Below are 21209 nucleotides of genomic sequence, written 5' to 3'. Positions count from 1 at the left end.
ACAGCCCCGGAGCTAGCACCGTCACTGGCCCCATTCTACAGGGGGAAAACCAAGGCTTCAGGAGAGTGACCTGCCCAACGTCTCCTAAGACCAAGATCTCAGCAGATGTGGAGCCGGACCCGCCAACCAAACTCCACTGTGCTACACCACCAGGAGCCCAAGGAACCCACCCAGGGCCCTCTCCCTGCTCATATTCCAGATGGCTCCCCACCGGCTGTCCGCCTGGGTGCAATGCCCGCTCCCAGGAGAAGTGTCCTCTGTCCATGGCCGGGTCTCTCAGCACACCCATCCCCCGGTCCCGCTGGGCACTCTCCTCCCTGTTGGGCTGCAGGGTGCACCCAGCATGGGGATGAAAAATCACTGAGGCACAGGCCCCTGGAGGGGCGGTTCCTGGGAACAACGGACTGCTCAGTCTTGTTTCTTCATCATCCCTCTGCCCCTCGCTTTCTTCCTTCCTCCTTATCTAAGCCTAAAGGGTACCAGCCCCAGATGCGTCCTGAGAACCCACCCCTCACTGTCTAGAGGGGTGTTCTATAGCAGATCCTCTTGCCAGCCTAGGAATGGCTGCAGGCGGGAGTCGCGGACAGCACCTAAAGCAACTCCCCTGGCCCAGGGCAAGCCTGAGCCCTCATCCTGACTGTGGCAGTGCCCACAACTGCCCCTGTAAAGCACACTGGGATGCAAGGAGAGGCGGGAGCAAGGGGCAGGGGCATCCTCCACAGTCCCTGCTCCTGTGTGGGTCCGAGTCTCTTGGTGACTAAAACTCAGGACATTCTGATGGTCTCTAGAGATGCCACCACCACCACCACCGTCGTCATCATCGCAAGAGCATCGGTCAGCATGCACATCAGCAGAGAAAGGGACCAACACTTCCCTAATACGTTGGTGCCTCGAGCAGGACGGGCACACTTTGCCGACAACGGGCCAGACAGTAAGTGCTTCAGGCTCCCTGGACCCCACAAGCTCTGCCCGTCGTGTGACAGCAGCCCGGACAACAGGCACACGGACGAGCGCAGCTGTGCGCCAACAAAACTGTATTTACAGAAACAGGCGGAGAGCCAGCTTCGTCTGGCAGGCATCATTTGCCAACCTGTGGCCTAGACCCGTGGTCGGCAAACTGCGGCTCGCGAGCCACATGCGGCTCTTTGGCCCCTTGAGTGTGGCTCTTCCTAAGCCGTAGGAGTACCCTAATTAAGTTAATAACAATGTACCTACCTATATAGTTTCAGTTTAAAAAATTTGGCTCTCAAAAGAAATTTCAATGGTTGTACTGTTGATATTTGGCTCTGTTGACGAATGAGTTTGCCGACCACTGGGCTAGAGCAGTGTAAGCACAGCAGACTCCTTACCGGAAACCTGCCAAGCTTGCCAAGACCCCAAGCCTGCCCCTTCTCTACAAGGGACACTGCCCACCCCAGCTGACCAGACCAGGCCGGCACCTGGATGGAGCTGGACACAAGGCCTTCCCTGGGAATGTGAAATTGGCTTTCTTTTTATGAGTCCCAGTCTTTCCGCAGCCTGACCACAGCCGGGAGGGACACGCTGCTATCTCCTGCAGCACAGAAAGCTGGTCCGCCCAAGAGTGCTCTGGGCCCCAGTTCCCAGGTATTTTTAGGCTCAGTCACTTCCCTGGCCTCGGTTTCCATGTAATAACCTCCTCTCCCTTTGATACACTGCTCCCCAACTTGCTGTTACTTGTAACCAAGAATCACGTAACACACTCCTTCATTTGGGACACTCATGTTCAGCCAATACAACTCTCAAGGGGCGAAGGTGTATGAGAACCAGGAGCACAACTCTGTAGGGTTGCTCCGGCCCCGGCCCCCAGAGATCTTCCCACTGCCCCTGACGGGAGGGACAGTCATCTCCGCTGTCACCTCCCTTCCTAGCTTCTAAGAGCTGTGGCTCCAAGGGCGTGAGGGTCAGGAGCTCACAGCCCATCATGTCCAGAAAACCAGTGTCTCTGAAAAAGCCCCAGTTTCTCCTCTTGGCTCTGACCCTGCAGGGTAGACGCCACTGGTACCTGAGAACGCTTCCATTTACCCATGTCCGGAACCGTGTGGATCTCCTTTTTCGGAATGATAAAGCTCTGAGTGGCTGGAGGGGTCTCCTCCGAAGAATCTTGACAAAGAAAACGAAAAAGCAAACAAATAAATAGAAACCCTTCCCAACACACACACACTTTTAAACCAAGATTCCAACACCCAAGCCCCAGTGTAAACCAGACACAGACTCCCAGGACAGAGTATTTAAACCAAACCCACTGGCCTCCTGACTTTCCTTTCTCTGCAAGGAAAACAAGTATCAGTTGTTGAGGGAGAAGCCCAGGGGACCTAAGGAGGAGGCTAGGGAACCTGAGATAAGAGCAAAGCAAACCTCTACCTAATCCGAATTCAAACCAGGGCCCAAGAAAGAGACCAGAAACTCTCTTCCTCCTCCCGCCTGTTCTGCAAGCCCTGTTCCGAGGACCCAACATTGAGACCCCCTCCGATTAGTAAATTGCTACTCTAAGATGCTAAATAGAAAGCTTTGTAGGTCAGGCTAGTAACCTAACCACATCGTCTTTATGGGGAAATGTGCTCCACGTTCTAAATTATCAACTTGCAATATTTGGGAACAGAGCCCTTCTGTACATCGGAGAACTGTTCGCTGCAAGGGACAGTCCCCCTGACATTGTTTCACAGAGAGGAAAACCTCCAGGCCAGGCCCTGTCACCAGGGGAAAGGTTACCCTATAGGAAGCATTGCAACAAATCACTGATGCAACACACAAGTTGCCAGAACACACAATCCCAAGTCAGAAAAGCAAGCCTTCGGACACAGGCCTGCGACAAATGAAGTCAGACCCACAGTCTCTCCAGCCTCAAGGTTCTGCCTCTGACAAAGGGACCACCGGACAGTTGGATCCCCTAAAACCTCTCAGTATAAGATGGAAACATACAAAGTGTTAGAGATGTCCCTAACCGCCCCCCCTCGCCCCGAAAGTGTAATGTAGCATCATCTACCACTTGGGAACCAGTCCACGTGTTCAACTTGTACCACCTTTGAGAAGACCCACAGGAACCCACACTGACTTAACTGCCATGTCCCAGGCGCTGCCCACATCCTCTGTGGACACACACGGCAGCCCTGTGCAGGCGTAGCCTCAGGTTTAAGAACTAAGGGAACCGGCTCACAGGGGCTGGGACTTGCCCGCAGAGCGAGGTCTGGGTACCTCCAGAAGCCCAGGTGTTCACACTACACCGAGGGAAGGAGTTCACTCCGCTTGTCCCAAAACGCCCCTCTTCAACCTTCCGAGAAGGGCCGCACGCCGGGAGCCTGGGTCCTCCAGCCATGGCTGCCCTCCCCGGCCTTCATCTCGTTCGTGCACAGGTTCTCTCCCTCACCCACCACCCGTCTTCAGGGACACATCTCACGGGGAATTCTTATTGAGAATGTCTTCCATCTCCCGATGCCATTACCAGAACTTCTGAGGCAGCTGGAGGGGGGCGGGAGGGACACTCAGCCGGGGGACCATATAAGGTCCCGGAAATCATTTGGTCCGGCCCTGCCGAGCCATCAGGGGTGAGTTAATTAAATGTTTGGCCACACAGAGCAGGCTAATTTTTAAGCTGATTAGTGTGTATGGCCCCTATCAGTGGTTCTCAACCTTCTGGCCCTTTAAATACAGTCCCTCATGTTGTGACCCAACCATAAAATTATTTTCGTTGCTACTTCATCACTGTCATGTTGCTACTGTTCTGAATTGTAATGTAAATATCTGATCTGCAGGATGGTCTTAGGCGACCCCTGTGAAAGGGTCGTTCGACCGCCAAAGGGGTCACGACCCACAGGTTGAGAACCGCTGCCTTAAATGATGTTCTAAACATCCAATGGCCCTCAGCAGGAAAAAGGTTCCCCACCCGTTCTAAGGGCACACACACAGAAGTTTTGTGTTAAACAAAGTAATGTCTGGTTGCATCCCCTTTTTGTTTTTTTGCAGAGGTGGGAGGCTTGTAGGGGAGGGACTCTTGATCTTGAACATTTCTGAGACCTTCCCAGGGATCACAAAATGTAAGACAGGGTGGAAGGAATAGCAGATGCTTTCCAAACCCTAGCTGTGTGTTTGGCTAACCTATTTGCTCCTGACATAATTTTAAAAGTCTTCTTAGCTCAAGGTGGGGGTGAGGGGTGTCAGCAGCACCCCCACCCCCACCCCCGGGCCGTTGTCCAGGCTGCAGGCCTCTATCCCTAGCACCTCCACCCCCAGCTACTCGAGTGAACTTGAAAGAGGCCGCGGTGCAAATAAAAGTCACAGATGGTGACGCCAGGGAGAGGCGCATCTCCTTGCACAACCAGCCTTTGTAAATGAGTGGTTTAGGCGACCGAGAGCGGTTTCTCTCAATAAATTCTCAGCCACCGAAACTCCCGAGGCCGGCCTCCCAGAGGGAGGGAGGAGTGGGGGTGCGGGGGGCCGGGCGTGGGGATGGGGTCCAGCAGGCCCAGCCCACGGGGCACCCCTCCCGCTGAGCAGGGTCGCATAACGAGGGCAGCCCCGTGCATGCATCTTCCCCGCCGGAGAAGGGTGACCTGGGTCCGAGCAGCCCGGGCGTGGACAGGCCCCGCTCCCGCCGAGGCGTGGCCCACCGGACCCTCCGGCAGCCCGGGCTCCCCAAGACCCGGGGTGGCGCCCCACCCCCAGCCTTCGCCGCGGCCCTGGGTTCTTGCCCTCCTGCCAGGCCCCTCAACGCTACCTCCTCCTCGGCGCCCATCACCCCCGCCCCCTCGACGTCCCCCATCGCCCGACCCTCCCGGCCGAGCCCCCACCACACCCCTTCCTCGCCCCCGCGCCCCCGCCGCGGCCCGACCGGCCGGCGCACCATACCTGGCGGCGCCTGCCGCTCGCCCTCGGCCATCTTCCTCCGCCAGGAGCCGGCCCCGACGCCCGCAGCCCGCACCTGGCACTCCGCACCCACCCCTCCCTGCCCCGCGCTCAGAGCTTTTGGGGAGCAATGCGCGCCGGCCGGCTACCACCGACAGCCGAGAATTACAGTCACCCCCGCGGAGACAACCGCCATGTCGGTGCGGGGCGCTCAGGGAGCATGCCCAGCAACGGCCGGCTCCGGCGGCGGCGCAGCCCGGGAGGCGGCGGCCATGTCGGCGCGGGGCGCCCGGAGCATGCGCACCAACGGCCGGCTCGCCTCCCGGCGCGACAACCGCCCGCCCGGCCCTGGGAGTGCGGCGGCCATGCTTTTGCGGGGCGGGCGGAGGCCGGCGCGGCGGCCATGCTTTTGCGGGGCGGTCCCCACCTGTCACCTTCGTGCGTGGCCCTGCCCCTGCCCCTGCCCCGAGGGACACTGGAAGACATTGCCCTGTCAGCATGGCTGTGCTTCCCTACCACTCGGAGGGCAGCGCTCCAGGACACCGAGCGGACTGAGGGGGATGGCACCACTGCCTCCAAAGGAGGGGACGGCAACCGGGGTGGGGAGGGAGCGCGCAGGACCCCCCTCCCGGGTCCAGCGCCTCGGGGCGTCCCCCCAACTGCTGACCACACCCCGCCCCGCCCCGCGCTCTGGCCCCGCCCCGCGCTCTGGCTCCGCCCCTCCCCGCCCCACGCTCCGGCCCCCCCCGCGCTCTGGCCCCGCCTCGCCCGCGTTCTGGCTCCGCCCCTCCCGCGCTCTGGCCCCGCCCCGCGCTCTGGCCCCGCCCCGCCCCGCGCTCTGGCCCCGCCCCGCGCTCGCGACCAGCCTCTCGGGCTCGGAACTGGCCGTTGACCGCGCCTGGAGCCCTCCTCCCCCGCCGCCAGCCCGCCACCCGCCCGGCCCGGTGGGTGGGCGCGGGGCTGCCCGGACCGCTGGCGGCGGTGACTCGGCGACCTTGGCCCGGAGGCCCTAGCGGGACCCAGCCACTGCGGCGGCGGCGGCGCGGACTTTGCCCGGCGGCGGACTGTGAGCCCGCGGGCCGGACGCGGAGATGTTGGCATTCGCCGTCAGGACCGTGGTGAGTGCGGCCGGGAGGCCGGCCTGGCGGGGCTTGGCGGGCCCCGGACGGCGCGGGCGGGCCGGGCCAGCCCTGCAGCTGCGCCCGAATGGGGAACCGGGTCCACAGGCTGTCGGAGGCCCCGTCGGCCTGGCCTGCAGCGCGCGGGTGGGATCGGCGGGTGGGCTTCCCCGGGTTGGCCGCGGACGAGACTGAGGTTCAAGGTCAGAGGCTGGGTGGAACCCAGGTCCTGTAGCCCTCGCTACATTTCAACGACCCGGGGAAGAAGTGGCACCTGGCTCCAGGCAGCACCCCCACCCTTAGACCTGGAGCCCCGGGGCAGGCTGGCATGGAGTCTGTCACTGTTGTTCTCTGACTCACACACCCTTTGCACGCTCAGCCCAAGCCGGCTGTGCCCAGGCCAGAGCCACTTCTCCAACCCCTTCCAGCTGGTCAGCTTCCTTGGACGTCTCAAATGGTCCCCGGGGGGTGTCTGTAGCCAGAGAAACTCACGTGGAGGCATCAAACTGGGCTGCCCAGAAAGTCCCGAGAGCTGGCAGGAGGTGGCAGGTGGCAGCCCCATGCCCTCCCTCTCCGCCAGGCCCTCCCCGGCCTGTCCACACAGACCCCCCAGTCCTCCCCAGTAGGCAGCCTGGAGCAAGACGCACCAGTACCCTGATTCGGATTCCTTTACTCTCTAATCCAAGCCTATCTTTGTTTGCATCTCCCTCTGTCTTTGCCAAGAAGATCATTCAAACAGACATGCCAGGCCCAGAGAACTGACAGTCCCCGTCCACTGGCTTCTGGCCTAGAGGCTCTTCCAGGACCTCAGGGCTCCACCTCACTGTTGCCACCTGAGCTGTGTCCCCATCCCTCAAACAGCCTCTGGGTCACCCTCCGGGACCTACTGGGTGACCTGCTGCTTTACTGCTGGAGAAGCTGAGGCGAGGAGAGACTTGGCCAGAATCCCCTCGACCTGGCGACTCAAATCTAGTCCAACCCCAGAGCCAGCGTCCTTTGGTTTGTTTTTAACGCCTAAAGTCCCCCACTCTTGGCCCCCAGCCGGAGGAGCAACACCTCGAGAGAACCAGGCTTCCGTAGGAGGGTGGCCTAGAAGGACTCCCGAGGGGGAAGCAGGATGGGCAGGGCTCCGGTGGCCCCAGTCCACTCTGCTCTCTAGTACCCCGATTTCAGGGCTGTGGTATACTTAGCCGCTCATCCGTTTCTGCCCTCCAGCCAAGTGTTCCTTCATCAGACAGACCTACAGATTCTAGCAGGTGGATTTTTTAATACCTCTTGGCCCATCTCCCTGGCTCTGGGCCCACCCAGAGAAGAAAGGAGGAAGTTTTCCAGGGTTACTCCTACTCCAGTGCCCACCCCCGGCCCTCTCACCTGCTCCCCATCCCCCCACTTCTGGAAGCTAGGGCTGTGGCCATAGCCACAATCCCAGATGCCACCACAGCCATCGCCACTGCCACCTCTGCCTCCCGCCCCCCCCCCCCCCCTGAATCTTGGCTCTTGTCTTCTCGTTCCAGCCCAGGCAAGTGGCTGCCTCTTGCTAGGTTCCGCTCGCCCACTGGGTAGCACAGTTAGGCTTAGGCATCCAGCCCAAGGCAGACAGACAGGGCTCAGAACCTCAGTCCTGCCATGGAGGACGGGCAGCAGAAAGAGAAGGTACGGAACAGAGCCTCTGCCTCTTGCCTGCCTCCTGCCGCCAATAGCCCCAGACCCTCCTGTCTCTCTCTCTCTCTGCTGGACTCTCTCTCTGCCAACTCTCACCCTCCTTGCCAGGCCACTCAGCTCTTTCTTGTCCCAGCGCTGCCTCCATGCCACCCCCATCCCATCCCACAGACAGGGGAAAACCTGTGGCTTCCCCCTCATCCAAAAGTGCGTAATCATCTGGCTCTCTCTGATTTTTTCTTCTTCCCTGTTTCTCAGCCTGGCCAGGGTGGGAGAAGAGGAGGTGGGGAGCTCTGGGAGGGGGCCGTCACCTCACTGCTGGCTGGCTCATAATCCCCAAGTGAGAAAGGCGGGGCCCTGTGCATTCAGACAGGTGAGAGGTCCCTCTGACCTCTGCCACCCCCAGCAGGTGCCACTCATCCTGACTTGGTTCCCCAGAGCCTTGGCAAGATCAGTGGCCACACCCCACCCGCCGTGTCCACACCTGCATCTCCAAGCCCCAGAGAGATGGAGACGCCTATAGCTCGAGGGCTGGGAAGCCAGGGCTGGCACCACCCAAGAGGCTGTCTCTGATCCCCGAGATGGGCACTTAAGTGCTCAGGACGGCAGCTGGGACTCCCAGGCCTCCCAGAGCTGGTGGGAGGATGAGCAGGATGTTCTGCTGCCTGCAGGTGAAGCCGCTGGGCTTCCTCAAGCCCTCCTCCCTGACGAAGGCCGCCAGCCGCTTCAAGGCACACCAGGAGTCTCTGCCACGGCTGCCCGTGCCCCCGCTCCAGCAGACCCTGGACCATTACCTGAAGACCCTGCAGCCCATCGTGAGCGAGGAGGAATGGGCCCACACCAAGAAGCTGGTGGAAGAGTTTCAGGCTGCAGGGGGTGTGGGAGAGCGCCTGCAGAAGGGGCTGGAGCGCAGGGCCAAGAAGATGGAGAACTGGGTGAGTAAGAACTGCGGGTGTACCGACCCCCCAGTCCCACGAGGGCTGAAGGGAACAGGGCCCCCCGAGGCCGTGGGTCGTGTGAGAGTCCTCCAGTGAGGTCTGCCCCGGCCGCACACAGACGCTTCCAACACCAGCCGCTCTGGTGCGTTCACTGGCGCCACAGTTTCATGGGAACTTGCTCTGTGCCTGGCACTAGGCAGAGTGCTGGGTGAGCAAGAAAGAGACAGTTGATGCCTTGAAGAGCTGACATCCAAGCAGGAAGGGGAGAGGGGTGATTAAACAAGACACGTGAGTGGTCAAGGTCATTTCCGTAGAAATGAAAAAGGCTGATGTGCCCTGGCCAGTGTGCTCAGTTGGTTGAGCACCAAGAGGTCACTGGTTCAATTCCCAGTTCTCTCTCTCTCCTTCTCTTTCTCTCTCAAATCAATGAAAACATTTTTTAATTTTTTTAAAAAGGTGATGAGAAAGAAGGGTGGAGAATGGCAGCATCTTTATTCTGAGTGGTAGGGAAGGCAGGGAGGAGGTGGTGTGGGGTCTGTGACAGACAGAATAGCACCAGCAAAGGCAGGTGAATCCAGGAACGGACGGAGGCTGGAGTGGAGTGCCAGGGTGGGAGGGAGGGCTGCAAGCAGAAGGAACTTGGACTTGAGCTCAGTGGGAAGAGGCTGCGGGCTGGCTTCAAGCAGGGGTCTGTGTTCAGTGATGGATTGCTCCGGTCTGTGTCTCAGTCGGTCACGCAGGCGCGCTCACCTTGTGGAAATGTGTGTACGTTGATGCTCCGTGCGCTCTCCTGCATGCATCTCATACCTTAACCCAAAGTGTAGCATGTCCGCCCTGGCGCTGGGAGGGAAGAAGAGTGGGAGCAGGAGGCGGTGGGAGAGCTGGTGCCGGCACCCCGAAGGAGATGCTGGCAGGGAGAGGGTGGGAAGTCATTAGGTCCAGAGTATGTCTTGGTGCCAGTGGTACTTGTTGATTGGGCTGCTGGGAGGGGGGACAGTCCTGACCTAAAGCAACTATGTGGGGGGGCAGGGGAGAGGAGGACTTCCGGAGAAAGGGATGATGAGGGAGAGGCAGGTTTGTAGGAGAGCCACAGAAAGCCCCATAAGGAGGAGGTGCTCTGAGGGGTGCAGGTGGAAGCGGGGGCTGCACAAGAGGAGGCAGGAGTCTTCAGCTGGTGGGTGGCTGTCCTGAGCCTGGGCAGCTCAGGGCCTTGGACTCCGGAATCAGGAGCTGAGAGTCTGGGGCCCAGCGGTGTGTAACTTTCTTTTTACCCTGCAGTTCCTCCAAACCCCCGCTGGCATTCTGTGCAACCTGAGCACGTCACACCCCTCGCCCCTTGCCAAGGGCCCGAGGCTAATGGCCTGGTGCCACAGGCGGCTGTTTCCCTGGGGGAGTCTGGTCAAGAGGCACATCCTGCCCGCTGCTCTTGGGGATGGGGCAAGGCAGCACAGCGGGGGCGGCCTCCAGGGAGGAAAGGACCCGCCCAGAGAGGCGCACTGGGCAGGCCCCTGGAAGGGGTGTAGGGCGGACAGTGTTGCAGTCAAGCACAGAGGCTCAAGGGTGACAGTCCCCTGGGAGCCGACGGCCCCAGGACGGGAGCCTTCACCATGTCCATGTAGGTCCCCAGAGGGGCAATGCTCACCCACTGGTGCAGCCCACGTTGTGTCACTAGTGCATCGATTTATCCTCAGTGGCTTCCCCAGATTGCCTGACCTTGAGATCCAAGGAGTGTCCACTGCCCAGTCTGACACCAACAAAACTGAGGCCACTGGGGACCAGGATCTCCAGTTTGACATTGAACCCTGGGCCCCTGCTTTCCTGGAGAATGCCCACTGGGATGAGCAGAAACTCATTCATGGACTTCCTTTTCCTATATTTTTCTCTATTCTTTTCTATCTATCAGACATACATTTTTACTATTTCTAAAAGTAGTAAAAATCATTGACCAAAATTTGTAAGATGATGAAACATGATTCAGCGTGGTTCAGTGGTTGAGCGTCGACCTGTGAACCAGGACGTCATGGTTCAATTCCTGGTCAGGGCACGTGCCTGGATTGCAGGCTCGATCCCCAGTGTGGGGCGTGTAGGAGGCAGCCGATCAATGATTCTCTCTATCATTGATATTTCTCTCTCTCTCTCTCTCTCTCTCCCTTCCTCTCTGAAATCAGTAACAATATATTTTTTAAAAAAGAGAAAGAAACATGACTCACATTTCTGCCTCTTTTCCCCCCGCCCCAGGTCTCCTGCCAGGCTTTTTTCCTCCCACATCTTCTCCTTGGCCGGGGTCTGATTTCTCTTGCTGATGGGCTCCGGCTCAGGGAAGATGATGGGACGCTGCTGGTGGGTGTGGGAGCGGGGGTTCGGGGCCTGAGTGTTCGCTTTAAGAACCTGTGCTCAGAGTGGGCAGAGAGTCCCCTCGCCCTGGGGGGAAGGGTCACCGAGTCCCCCACCCCACCCCTCCTGACAGGTTCTGGTCCTTTCCCCAGCTGTCCGAGTGGTGGCTCAAGACGGCCTACCTCCAGTTCCGCCAGCCCCTGGTCATCTACTCCAGCCCCGGCCTCGTGCTGCCCAGGCAGGACTTTGTGGATCTACAGGGACAACTCCGGTGAGTGGCTGCGGCTGGGGCAGGGCCAGGAGGGGCGGGGCAAGGCTCCTGGGCATTTCCAAGGCCCCGAGGACCACTTCCTCCAGGAGGTTGGAGGGGCCCCAGTCCTGCTCATTATCTTTCATCCCCACACATACCTGATGAAGTAGGGAGTGTCATTCCTCCTTTACAGATGGGGAAACTGAGGCTCAGAGCAGGGAGGGGCCTGCCCAAGATCACCTTTCAGTATTGGCTGAGCTGGGACAGGGAGCAGGGTCTTCCCGGCTCCAGAGCTTCATAGCTGTTCACCACCACACCGTGGACTGTGTGCCCTCCCTGTCCCTAAACCTGGGGCCACCCCCACCCCAGTTCTGGCACTTCACCCCTCCTTCCCTCTCGCCTCTGGCCACAGGGACGACCTTTGTACACAGTCCCCTTTTCCACATTCGGCCATGTCACTTGCCCTGGCCTCTGTTCCAGTCCGACCAGAGATAAAAATACCAGTGACAAGCATCTCCTGCCCAAGCACCAGCCGCTGTGGCCACCACCTGCTTCTCTTAAAGGCACCAGGGCACCCGGGAAGGTCTGGGGGTTCAGGCCCAGGAACTCCAGATGGTGGCCCCCATATTGGGGGTCAGGGGCAGCCCAGGCGCTGGACATGGTTGGTGTAGCCCACACAGTTCAGGGAGGAAGGCCAGTAGGAGAGGTGGCCTGGGAGACACAGAGGCCCAGAGCAGGTAGAGACCTAGGGGAGGGGCCACCTCGAGCCACTGCCCTCCCATGCACACTCCTGCTCCCCTGGGGTCCCGGGTCCCTCCGTAGCTGGTTCCTGAGGGAAGAGTGTCCTCCTTCCCGACTCCCAACTGTGGTTTGGGGCTCGAGCCCTGTGGGTGGAACCCAGCCACGATCAGGCTGCTGTGCCTCGGCACCTAAATCTTGCCGGCACTGGGCCAGCAGTTTCTCCCTGAGCCCTCGCATCTCTCTCTAGAGGTTGCGAGGAAGCAGGCTCAGAAGGGCGAGCTGGAACTGGAACACAGACCCACTCCTTCAGCTTCTGCAAGCCCTGCGCGAGGGTGAAGCAATCGGTGGCTCCCTTCGCCCCGCAGGCGTCCCTGACCTGGGACTGTCCTCAGGGTGTCCACACCTCTGCTGATCTCTGATTGTTCCCTCTAGGTTTGCTGCCAAATTCATTGAGGGTGTGCTGGATTTCAAGGCCATGGTTGACAAGTGAGCAGTCCAGCCCGCCCCTACCCTGCCCGCCTAATTGACAGTCACTCCAGCTTGACCCAAGCCCTGGGGTGCTGGGCGGGCCAGAGCTCAGTTGCTCTCACTTCCTGTTGGCCCCGCCTCTGTGGGGAATGGGGAGACAGAGCCTCGGGATTGGGATGCCTGGGTTCTGCTCCAGCTGCTGGGACTTCCTCCTGGTGACCCTGTCCCGAGAGGCCCCGCAACTGGCGTTCCAGCCAAACAGGCCCCGGAGGTCATCGCCCCCTTGGCAAACTAAAGCCCAGAGAGGGGAAGGGAGTTTCCAGGGTGACTCACGGCAGGCCTCCTGCCCCAGCCCAGCAGGCAGCCCTGCTGAGGTCCAGGGGAAGTAGGGACACGAGGTGGGCAGCCGGCCACTGCTGTAAACCCTGACTCGGCTCTGCCCAGCCCCCAGCCGCTCCCTCCTCCCTTCTCCCTTTGTACTTGTCCAGCGGCGCCTCACTGTCCCCCTGCCCCACAGCGAGACCCTTCCCGTGGAGTACCTGGGCGGGAAGCCGCTGTGCATGAACCAGTACTATCAGATCCTGTCCTCCTGCCGCGTGCCAGGCCCCAAGCAGGACTCGGTCATCAACTTCAGCAAGACCAAGAAGCCGCCCATGCACATCACAGTGGTGCACAACTACCAGGTGGGTGGGCCCACGTGCAGGGTAGGAGGGGCAGGGCCCCCACACATGCCCCTGAGCCCCAGGAACAGGCATGCTCTGGGCATCTCCACTGGGCGCCCAGCTAGGCTCCAGCCTCAGGGACGCCAAGAGGGGCCTTGGCCTGCCCCGCCTGGGGAGAACAATGCGGGGACATCCTCCTCCGCCCTCACCCTTGGCCTGACCGTCCCCTCAGCTGGGCCAGGACAACACTCACTGTGGCCTCTGGGCTGCCCGGGCCAGGAGGCGGTGGGGGTGGGACGTGACTGCAGGGTCTGAGGTCGTCACCAGCCCCCTCCCCGCCCGCCTGCACCCGGACAGTTCTTTGAGCTGGACGTGTACCACAGTGACGGGACGCCCCTCACCTCGGACCAGCTCTTCGTGCAGCTGGAGAAGATCTGGAACTCGTCGCTGCAGACCAACAAAGAGCCCGTGGGCATCCTCACCTCCAACCACCGCAACTCCTGGGCCAAGGCCTACAACACCCTCATCAAAGGTGCCCGCGGTGGGGGGGCCAGGCCCGCAGCCAAGGCTCTGCCCACACCAGGCCCAGGCGGCAGCTTCTCACCGAGTCCGCTCAGCTCGGGAAACAGCTGGATCAGATTTGTTTCCCCATATTAAGGAGCAAGTGGGATGAGAGTCTAAGTCCCCTGGCTGAGGAGCCCCGTCTGCTGTCACAGTCCCCCCAAACCCCGTGTTGAGTCAGGGACCTGGGTGGGATCTGCCTGTTTCTAAAGTGGGCCAGGCACTGGGCACTCCTCACAGGGGCTGCGGGGCTGCAGGGCCCTGTTGAGTGTGAAGCTCTGAAGCCTGTCCCAGCACTCCGGAACGTTCTGGAGGCCCGGCTCCCCCAGGCCTGACACCCCCGTTTTGTGCCCCCTCCGCCATGCGGCCTGCAGACAAGGTGAACCGGGAGTCGGTGCGCTCCATCCAGAAGAGCATCTTCACCGTGTGCCTGGACGCAGTCATACCTCGGGTCTCAGAAGACATGTACCGCAGCCAGGTGGCCGGCCAGATGCTGCACGGGGGCGGCAGCAAGCTCAACAGCGGCAACCGCTGGTTCGACAAGACGCTGCAGGTGAGGACCGGCAGCCCCCCAGACACACACCCACACTCAGTCCCCTGCAGCCTTGGGACTTCCTGTCCCGCGCGTCCTGGCCTCCTGGCTGGTAAACAGATGGAAGTCATCGAGGCTGTAATTACCCAGCAGTCAGCCTGTCATTACTGGTCCTGGCCCAGAAACTGCTGTCACCCCAACACCCCCTGCAGCACCTCAGAGGCCAGGCACAGAGGCGCAGTTTGGCCATGACTTTCCCTCTCTGCACCTGTAAAATGGGGCTGTGGGAGGACTCCCGGGTAGAAGAGTTACGGGGACTCAGCGAGGTGTACCAGCATGGGGTGGCCTAGGGGGGTCCACGGCCCCCGATGGGTGTTAGCTCTTATTAATAATTGTAATAAGTCAGTGTAACTCCTGAGGTGGCTTCCTCTGGGACCAACCAAAGAGGGGCTCCAGGGACGGGTTCACAGGCCCCCTCCCCCTCCACAGTTCATCGTGGCAGAAGATGGCTCCTGTGGGCTCGTTTACGAGCACGCAGCAGCAGAGGGGCCGCCCATCATCTCCCTCGTGGACCACGTCATCGAGTACACGTGAGTGTGGTTCCCCAGCCTCCCCCCGTCTCCCCAGGCCCTGGTGACGGTGACACACGGTGACAGACTGCCCTGTGGGCGATGGCATTTCCCTAGGCCTGGGAATCTGTTTCTTCCAAGGAAGCCAGAGGAGGCATGGGTTTGCATTCTGGCTCTGCCACTTCCCAGTGGCATGGCCTTGGACAAGCCCCGTCCCCTCTCCAGGCCTCCTCCTTTGGCCACCTGAAAGCTGGGGGTGACTTCAGGAGAACTCCAGGCGTCTCTCTGGGCTGGCCCCCGCCAGCGTTAGGGATCCATCCTCCCCACCCAACCCCAGGGATGGGCCCAGGCTCCCCCAGCACCGGCATGAGCCCGAGCCCACGTCCCCACAGGAAGAAGGCTGAGACCGTGCGGTCTCCCATGGTACCCCTGCCCATGCCCAGGAAGCTGCGGTTCAACATCACCCCCGAAATCAAGAACGACATCGAGAAGGCCAAGCAGAATCTTAGCATGTGAGCGCCGGGCGCTGGGTGGGGCCAGGCCCCTGGAGTCTGGCAGGCTTTTGTTCCAGGTCTGTCACGGAACCCAGCTGGTTCTGAGACCTCTCTCTCGGGCTGCCAGGTGCCTGCTCCTCACCTGCCTTGTCCCCAACCCCCAGCATGATCCAGGACCTGGACATGATTGTGACCGTGTTCCACCACTTTGGGAAGGACTTCCCCAAGTCAGAGAAGCTGAGCCCTGACGCCTTCATCCAGATGGCGCTGCAGCTGGCCTACTACAGGTGAGCCCCCTGCCCGCCAGGAAGGCAGGTGGAGACCTGGGGGCAGAGGTGGGATGTGCTCAGCCCCGTTTCCACCCAGGGTCTACGGGCAGGCATGTGCCACGTACGAAAGCGCCTCCCTGCGCATGTTTCACCTGGGCCGTACTGACACCATCCGCTCAGCGTCCACGGAGTCACTGACCTTTGTCAAAGCCATGGATGACTCCAATGTGACGGTGAGAGGTTCAGGGGGAGGGTGGGTGAGCTGGGCTTGAGCCATCTCCCTCCCCGTTCACTCTGTCAACACACATTGATTGAGCACCTACTGTGTTCCAGCCCTATGGTGGGCACTGGGAATATAAGAGAAGGTAGAGCTATGGATTTAGCTCTGAGCTTCCTGGCAGCCCAAGAGAAAAGGGAGCTTTCATTCACTCACTCATCAGCAGTGAGCATCTGCCCGAGAGTGATGGTAGCTCCACTTCCTCTTCTCAGAATGTAGTGCTGGTGGGAGCGGGCTCCTGAGATGGGGCAGGAACAGGGAAGGGACAGTGCTTCAGCCCCCTCACCTCGCCCCACAGGAGCATCAGAAGGTGGAGCTGCTGCGGAAGGCCGTGGACGCCCACCGCGCCTACACCAACCGGGTGAGTGAGCCCTACTGGCTTGGCATCTCCCACCTGCTGTCCACTCCTGCAGCAAACAGCTGCTCACTCGCAGCTTGAGCGACCCCTCCCCTGAGCCTGGGGCACCTGGAGCAAGGCTGTACATCCCCATTTTAAAGTTGGAGACACTGAGGCGGGCCCAGTGACTGCCCTGGCCCCAGGTTCCAGGTGAGCTTCTGGGTCTTGTGTCATGGAGCCAGGATGCTGAGGGCACACACAGCGGCCGACAGCAGGGTTCCGCCATGTGACAGCTCAGGCTGCAGTTGGCAGCGGGAGGCCTGGGTTCCCGTGCTGGCCCAGCCTCTGAGCACCTGTGTGCCAGGCTCTGCCCATGTTACACACAGATGTCCCTTTAGGTCTCACAGCCACCCTACAGGGGAGTTCAGTGACCGTCCCCATTTTCCAGATGAAGGCACTGAGGTTCCAAGATGTATATGTGCCAGCGTCCCAGAGCCAGGAGGGGCCAAGCCACCTGGCTCAGGCCTGTGCTCTTGAATCCTGCCTCCCTGGCAGACCCCTGGGCCTCAGCTTCCCCATCTCTGAAGTGAGGGCTTTCCTGCCCGGCTGCTCTGGTCTCGGGTCTGAGGGGCCAGTGGACGGAAGAGGTGTTGCTGCCACAGGCTTCTGCGGAGGGCAGCAGCGCCCCGTGGTCCCGCAGCCCCGCTCCTGACAGGGTCCCCTCTGCAGGCCATCCGCGGGGAGGCCATGGACCGGCACCTGCTGGGCCTGAAGCTGCAGGCCATCGAGGACCTGGTGAGCATGCCTGACATCTTCATGGACACCTCCTACGCCATCGCCATGCACTTCAACCTCTCCACTAGCCAGGTGGGCCACTGCCTGAGCCCCCGGGACCCCTGCCCTCTGGGTCCCTGCCACTGCCCTGGGTGCTCTGGGGTGGGGTGGGGTGGAAGAGAACCCACCGGAGCTGGAGCAGAAAGGTTGCACTGACGAGAGCCAAGGTCTAGATTAGAACGTGGTCTGACCTCGGTGGTGGCGTGGCCCACACAGGCCCCCAGAGGCCACTGCGAAGCGGCTGAGTTCTGGCAGAGGGGCCGGGTCAGGGGTTCACTACAGCTCAGGCTGAGGAGTTGGGAACCCCCCAGGGGAGAATCAGCTTCATTCATTCACGGTCAGACACGAAGGAAGGGACGTGTGCTCCGTGCCAGCCTGTGCTGGGTACTGGGGCACAGCAGGGACTGCACCGTCCCTCCCCAGGGGCTCTCAGTGTAGGCTGGCAGCACAGGAAGTGCTAGGGGTCAGGGAAGTCCCGAGGAGGGAGCAGTAGAGGAGGCCCCCTGGAGGGTGACACCGGAACTGCACATGGAAGGACAGAGGGATCACCTGTCCGAAGGAGAAGAGGAAAGGTGTCAGGCAGAGCACGGCAGGAGCAGCCATGGGAAGGCAGGCTGGTGCACTGAGGAGCTGGAGGGACCTGTGGGTGGGGCGAGTGCCTGAGTCCTGTGCCACCCCCAGGTCCCCTCCAAGACAGACTGCGTCATGTTCTTTGGGCCTGTGGTCCCAGACGGCTATGGCGTTTGCTATAACCCCATGGAGTCGCACATCAACTTCTCGGTGTCGGCCTACAACAGCTGTGCCGAGACCAACGCTGCCCGCATGGCGCACTACCTGGAGAAGGCGCTCCTGGACATGCGCGAGCTGCTGCAGAGCCACCCCCGGGCCAAGCTCTGAGCCATGCCCCCCCTGCCCCTGCCACAGCCAAACCACTTCAGATGGGCCCCCCACCAGGGCTCCCCTTTGTCCCTCTCCCCCTGGGCCCCGCAGATCTGACCAAGCCAGGGTGGACTCCCCCAGGGCCCGCAGGCCCACGCCCAGTGCCTTCCACGGGCCATCCCCAGCATCATGGGCTGTGCTCAGAGGCTGAGAAGGACGGAGGCCCAGGCGCCCCATGTATCGCCCAGAGCAGCCTTCCTCTGGGAAAGGAACCAGTCAACTCCATCCCCACCAGTGAGCCTGGGAAGTCCTCTGATAGCTCAGCTCTGGCCAGTCCCTGCCATCTGGGCTGATCCGTACTCCAATTCTCAAACGCCCAAAGGCCTGAAGACAGGACTATCTGGAGTGGGGGACTCCAGGCCTCCCCATGGCTGAGGCCAGGGTGCGAGGCGGACTGGGGACGGGGCATCTCCCACAGGACTGCCGTACTCTTTTGGAGAATATGGCTGAACAATGTTGCTGGTTGTATAATAGTACCACGCGAGATAATTAATAAAGGGAAAATGTCTTGGTGAAGAGGCGTTCCAGCTGCGGAGGCAGGCAGGTGGGGGGACACTGGGCCTCCTCCCGGCTTTCCCTGCCTGGGAGCTGGTGTCCAAGCAGCCATGGCCCCAGGGGCTCCGAGGAGCCAAGAGGAGGTGTCCTCAGGCACCAGATTGCAGACCCCATTCTCAGACAACTCCCACCTGCCCGGGACTCGGGCCTCTCCAGTACCGTGGGCATATGGTGGGGACAGTTCTCCCAGGGAAGTAGGACCCTGCAGGCCCGGGTCTGGTGGGCAGGTGTGGCCGACACCAGGGCCTAAGGCCTCATCCTGCAGCCCCCACTGAGCCCAACAGGAGTGATGCCCCAGATCACACGACCACCTGATCAGAACCCTAAACCCGCCTGTCCCCAACCCCAGGCACCTGGCAGAAGCTGGGTGTCTTGCCAAAGTCAGTCTCTCACTCCAGGGGACACTCTGGCCCTGAGGCACGTGAAAACCAGAGCAGACGCGGGGTGCAGGTGGGAGAGCCGATGGAGCCTCTCAGAGGGCCTTCTTGGCCTGGCTGACCCGGGACAGTGACAGAGGATGGGGCCTGTGGTTTTCTCCTTTTTTCAGATGAGAAAACAGGCACAGAGAGGTTAGTCACCAAGCCCCTGAACAGCAGAACAGAGTCCCAGAAGCCATACCTCAGGTCAGGGTATCGGGAGCCCCTGTAGCCAAGCCCCCAGCCCCACATCACACCCGCCCAGATGACCAAGGCAGGGGTGGAGAAGGGGAGGCCATGGGTGGACACGTGCCTGGAAGGCACAGGAAGGTGCCGGCTGGACTAGGGCACTGAGTCGAACTGACCCGTGTTGGGCCTGCTGGTCCCACCAAATCTCCCACAGCCATAAGGTGGGGACTCGGTGCCCTTCCTCTCCAGTGCGGGTGAGAGGGTGTGCCACCTGCCCGAAGCCCCAGGGAGCAGGAGGCGGAACCCACACAATGGGGGAGTGGGTGTTGCCCGGGGCCTGGCCATTTCTCACCTCCCCACCCCCTGCCCCCCAGCAAGGCCGGCAGGGTGGAGTGATGCCAGGAGGAGGGGGTAGGGTCCAGGAATGCCCTTTCCTGGGCTGGAGTGGGAAGACCAGGAAAAGACCATGACAGTGCACAGCCTGCTGTCCTCATCTGTACAGTGGGGGTGATGCTGCTCCCTCTGGGGGCTCCTGGGAGCCCCAGGAAGTGGGGGCCCACAGCAGGCGTTGGTGAGTGCTGGGGGAGTAGTACAAGGGTGGGGCTGCTGGGGGAGGCGGGCAGAGTGAGCCAGGCCATGGGCACTGCACAGACACCTGCAACTCCCACAACTCAAGTTCTAAGAACCACAGGTCTGAACATAAGGCAGGGTTTCCCCAAACTCCCCTTCAGAAGTGAGGGCATGCCCTTGCCCTTGGGTGTGACAGGTCTCGTATGAAGGCTTACTCAGCTCCTTAGCACCGCAAGTCCACGGGGAAAGGCACAGTTAGCACCCGAAACAAACCGTCAGTGTGAGGTGCCGGCCTAGAGGTCCCTGGTGGCACGTGGGGAGGGAAAGGCAAGGAAATGAAGACCTTCAGAAACTACTCCCGAGGATGTGACTGTGCCTTACTCTTGGGAGTGCTGGGTGTGGGACAAGCAGGTGCTTTGGGTCTCTGGACACACGGGAAGGAAGGATTGGGGAGATGACACACCTACAGGGTTTTCTTAATCCGCTGTCTCAGCGCGATGCCAGCAGGCACTCGGGGCCTGGGGTAACATTCCCAGGGACCGCATCGCCTGGGAAATCCAGAAAGTGCTGCTGGGTCTCAAACCGCTCAGCCCGTGGACCTGGAGAATCCGGTCAGCTGGCCCAGAGGTGGGCCAGGGACAAGACCCTGATGCCAATGATGCAGATGAAGAACTTTTTTTTTTTTTATGAGTGAAAAAGAACTGTTCTAAAGTAATATATTTTGTGCAACACATTACTTGAAATGTGAACCTGTAATAAACGAATGAATTAAAGATTTGGCTCTTACCTAGATCCCGTTTGTCTATCCAGATTGGCATGAACTTGACTTTGGCTCTTCATGGGGAAAGTGCTGGGGCCAGAAGCAAGGGCAGGCCTGTAGTGAAGCCTGCGAAGGCGGTGAGGGCTAGACAGGGGGCCACGTTGACGGCTGGTGCTTTGTCCGAGACCCGGAGGACGGCATGTGGGACGATGCCCAGGGGTTGGAGGGCGCCTGACCGTGGGGGAGCTTTGCAGCCTCCATGCAGGGAGAGCGGGGACGGGACCCAGAGGGGTTGCGGAGGTGGAGAGTGGACATTCCAGACCCTTAGGAGCTGGAGCGTGCGAGATGTTGTGACCAACAGGAAAAGAAGTTGGGGGTGTCCGTCGAGGTGAAAGCAGAGTGCAGCTGGGACTCGGGGCCACTCAGGGCTGCCAGCCCTTTCCTCTCCACTCTGGCCCTGCCCTGTCCTGCAGTTTACTTTTCAACGGAAACCTCCCTGTTGAGCTCGGCTTGCTTTTCAGCGATTGGATTTTTCCATTTTGATCCACTTACAAGTCTTGCAGGGTTCACCTTAGAGTTTCTCAGCCCCGCAGACATTTTCAAGTTTGTCTTTTGTGTCTTTAAAACACAACATTTAGCCGTGGCCGGTTTGGCTCAGTGGATAGAGCGTCGGCCTGCGGACTGAAGGGTCCCAGGTTCGATTCCGGTCAAGGGCGTGTACCTGGGTTGCAGGCACGTCCCCAGTGGGGGTGTGAGGAGGCAGCTGGTTGATGTTTCTCTCTCATCGATATTTCTGACTCTCTATCCCTCTCCCTTCCTCTCTGTAAAAAAATCAATAAAATATATTAAAAAAAAACCCACATTTAGTCTGTGGCTG

The 21209-nt window shown here is 60.5% G+C and overlaps 2 protein-coding genes across 2 annotated transcripts in view; one reads left to right on the top strand and one right to left on the bottom strand.

Moving 5' to 3' along the window:
- Positions 1–5321, bottom strand: part of PTPA (protein phosphatase 2 phosphatase activator) — a 30173-nt gene extending 24852 nt beyond the window's left edge. The window contains exons 1-2 of the mRNA XM_081104181.1: positions 4864–5321; positions 2024–2121 (exon numbers count right to left, since the gene is read on the bottom strand). Coding sequence (XP_080960307.1) covers positions 2024–2121; positions 4864–4894 — 129 coding nt within the window. The 5' untranslated portion in view covers positions 4895–5321. The remainder of the gene's footprint in view (positions 1–2023; positions 2122–4863) is intronic.
- A 410-nt stretch (positions 5322–5731) lies between these two features.
- On the top strand, positions 5732–20364 carry CRAT (carnitine O-acetyltransferase). The gene is made up of 14 exons (XM_081104180.1): positions 5732–5978; positions 8309–8572; positions 11062–11180; positions 12333–12386; positions 12886–13051; positions 13388–13562; positions 13966–14144; positions 14613–14713; positions 15085–15204; positions 15351–15473; positions 15553–15688; positions 16031–16093; positions 16799–16936; positions 17585–20364. Exons 1-14 carry the CDS (start codon positions 5952–5954, stop codon positions 17798–17800), a joined length of 1881 nt encoding a protein of 626 aa, XP_080960306.1. The 5' UTR covers positions 5732–5951; the 3' UTR covers positions 17801–20364.
- The last annotated feature ends 845 nt before the right edge of the window (positions 20365–21209 follow it).

The sequence above is a fragment of the Myotis nattereri genome (assembly GCF_964212035.1).
Source record: "Myotis nattereri genome assembly, chromosome: 12".
Lineage (NCBI taxonomy): Eukaryota > Metazoa > Chordata > Mammalia > Chiroptera > Vespertilionidae > Myotis > Myotis nattereri.
The sequence above is the reverse complement of the archived record's forward strand: the minus strand, read 5'-3'. Positions and strand labels throughout refer to the sequence as shown.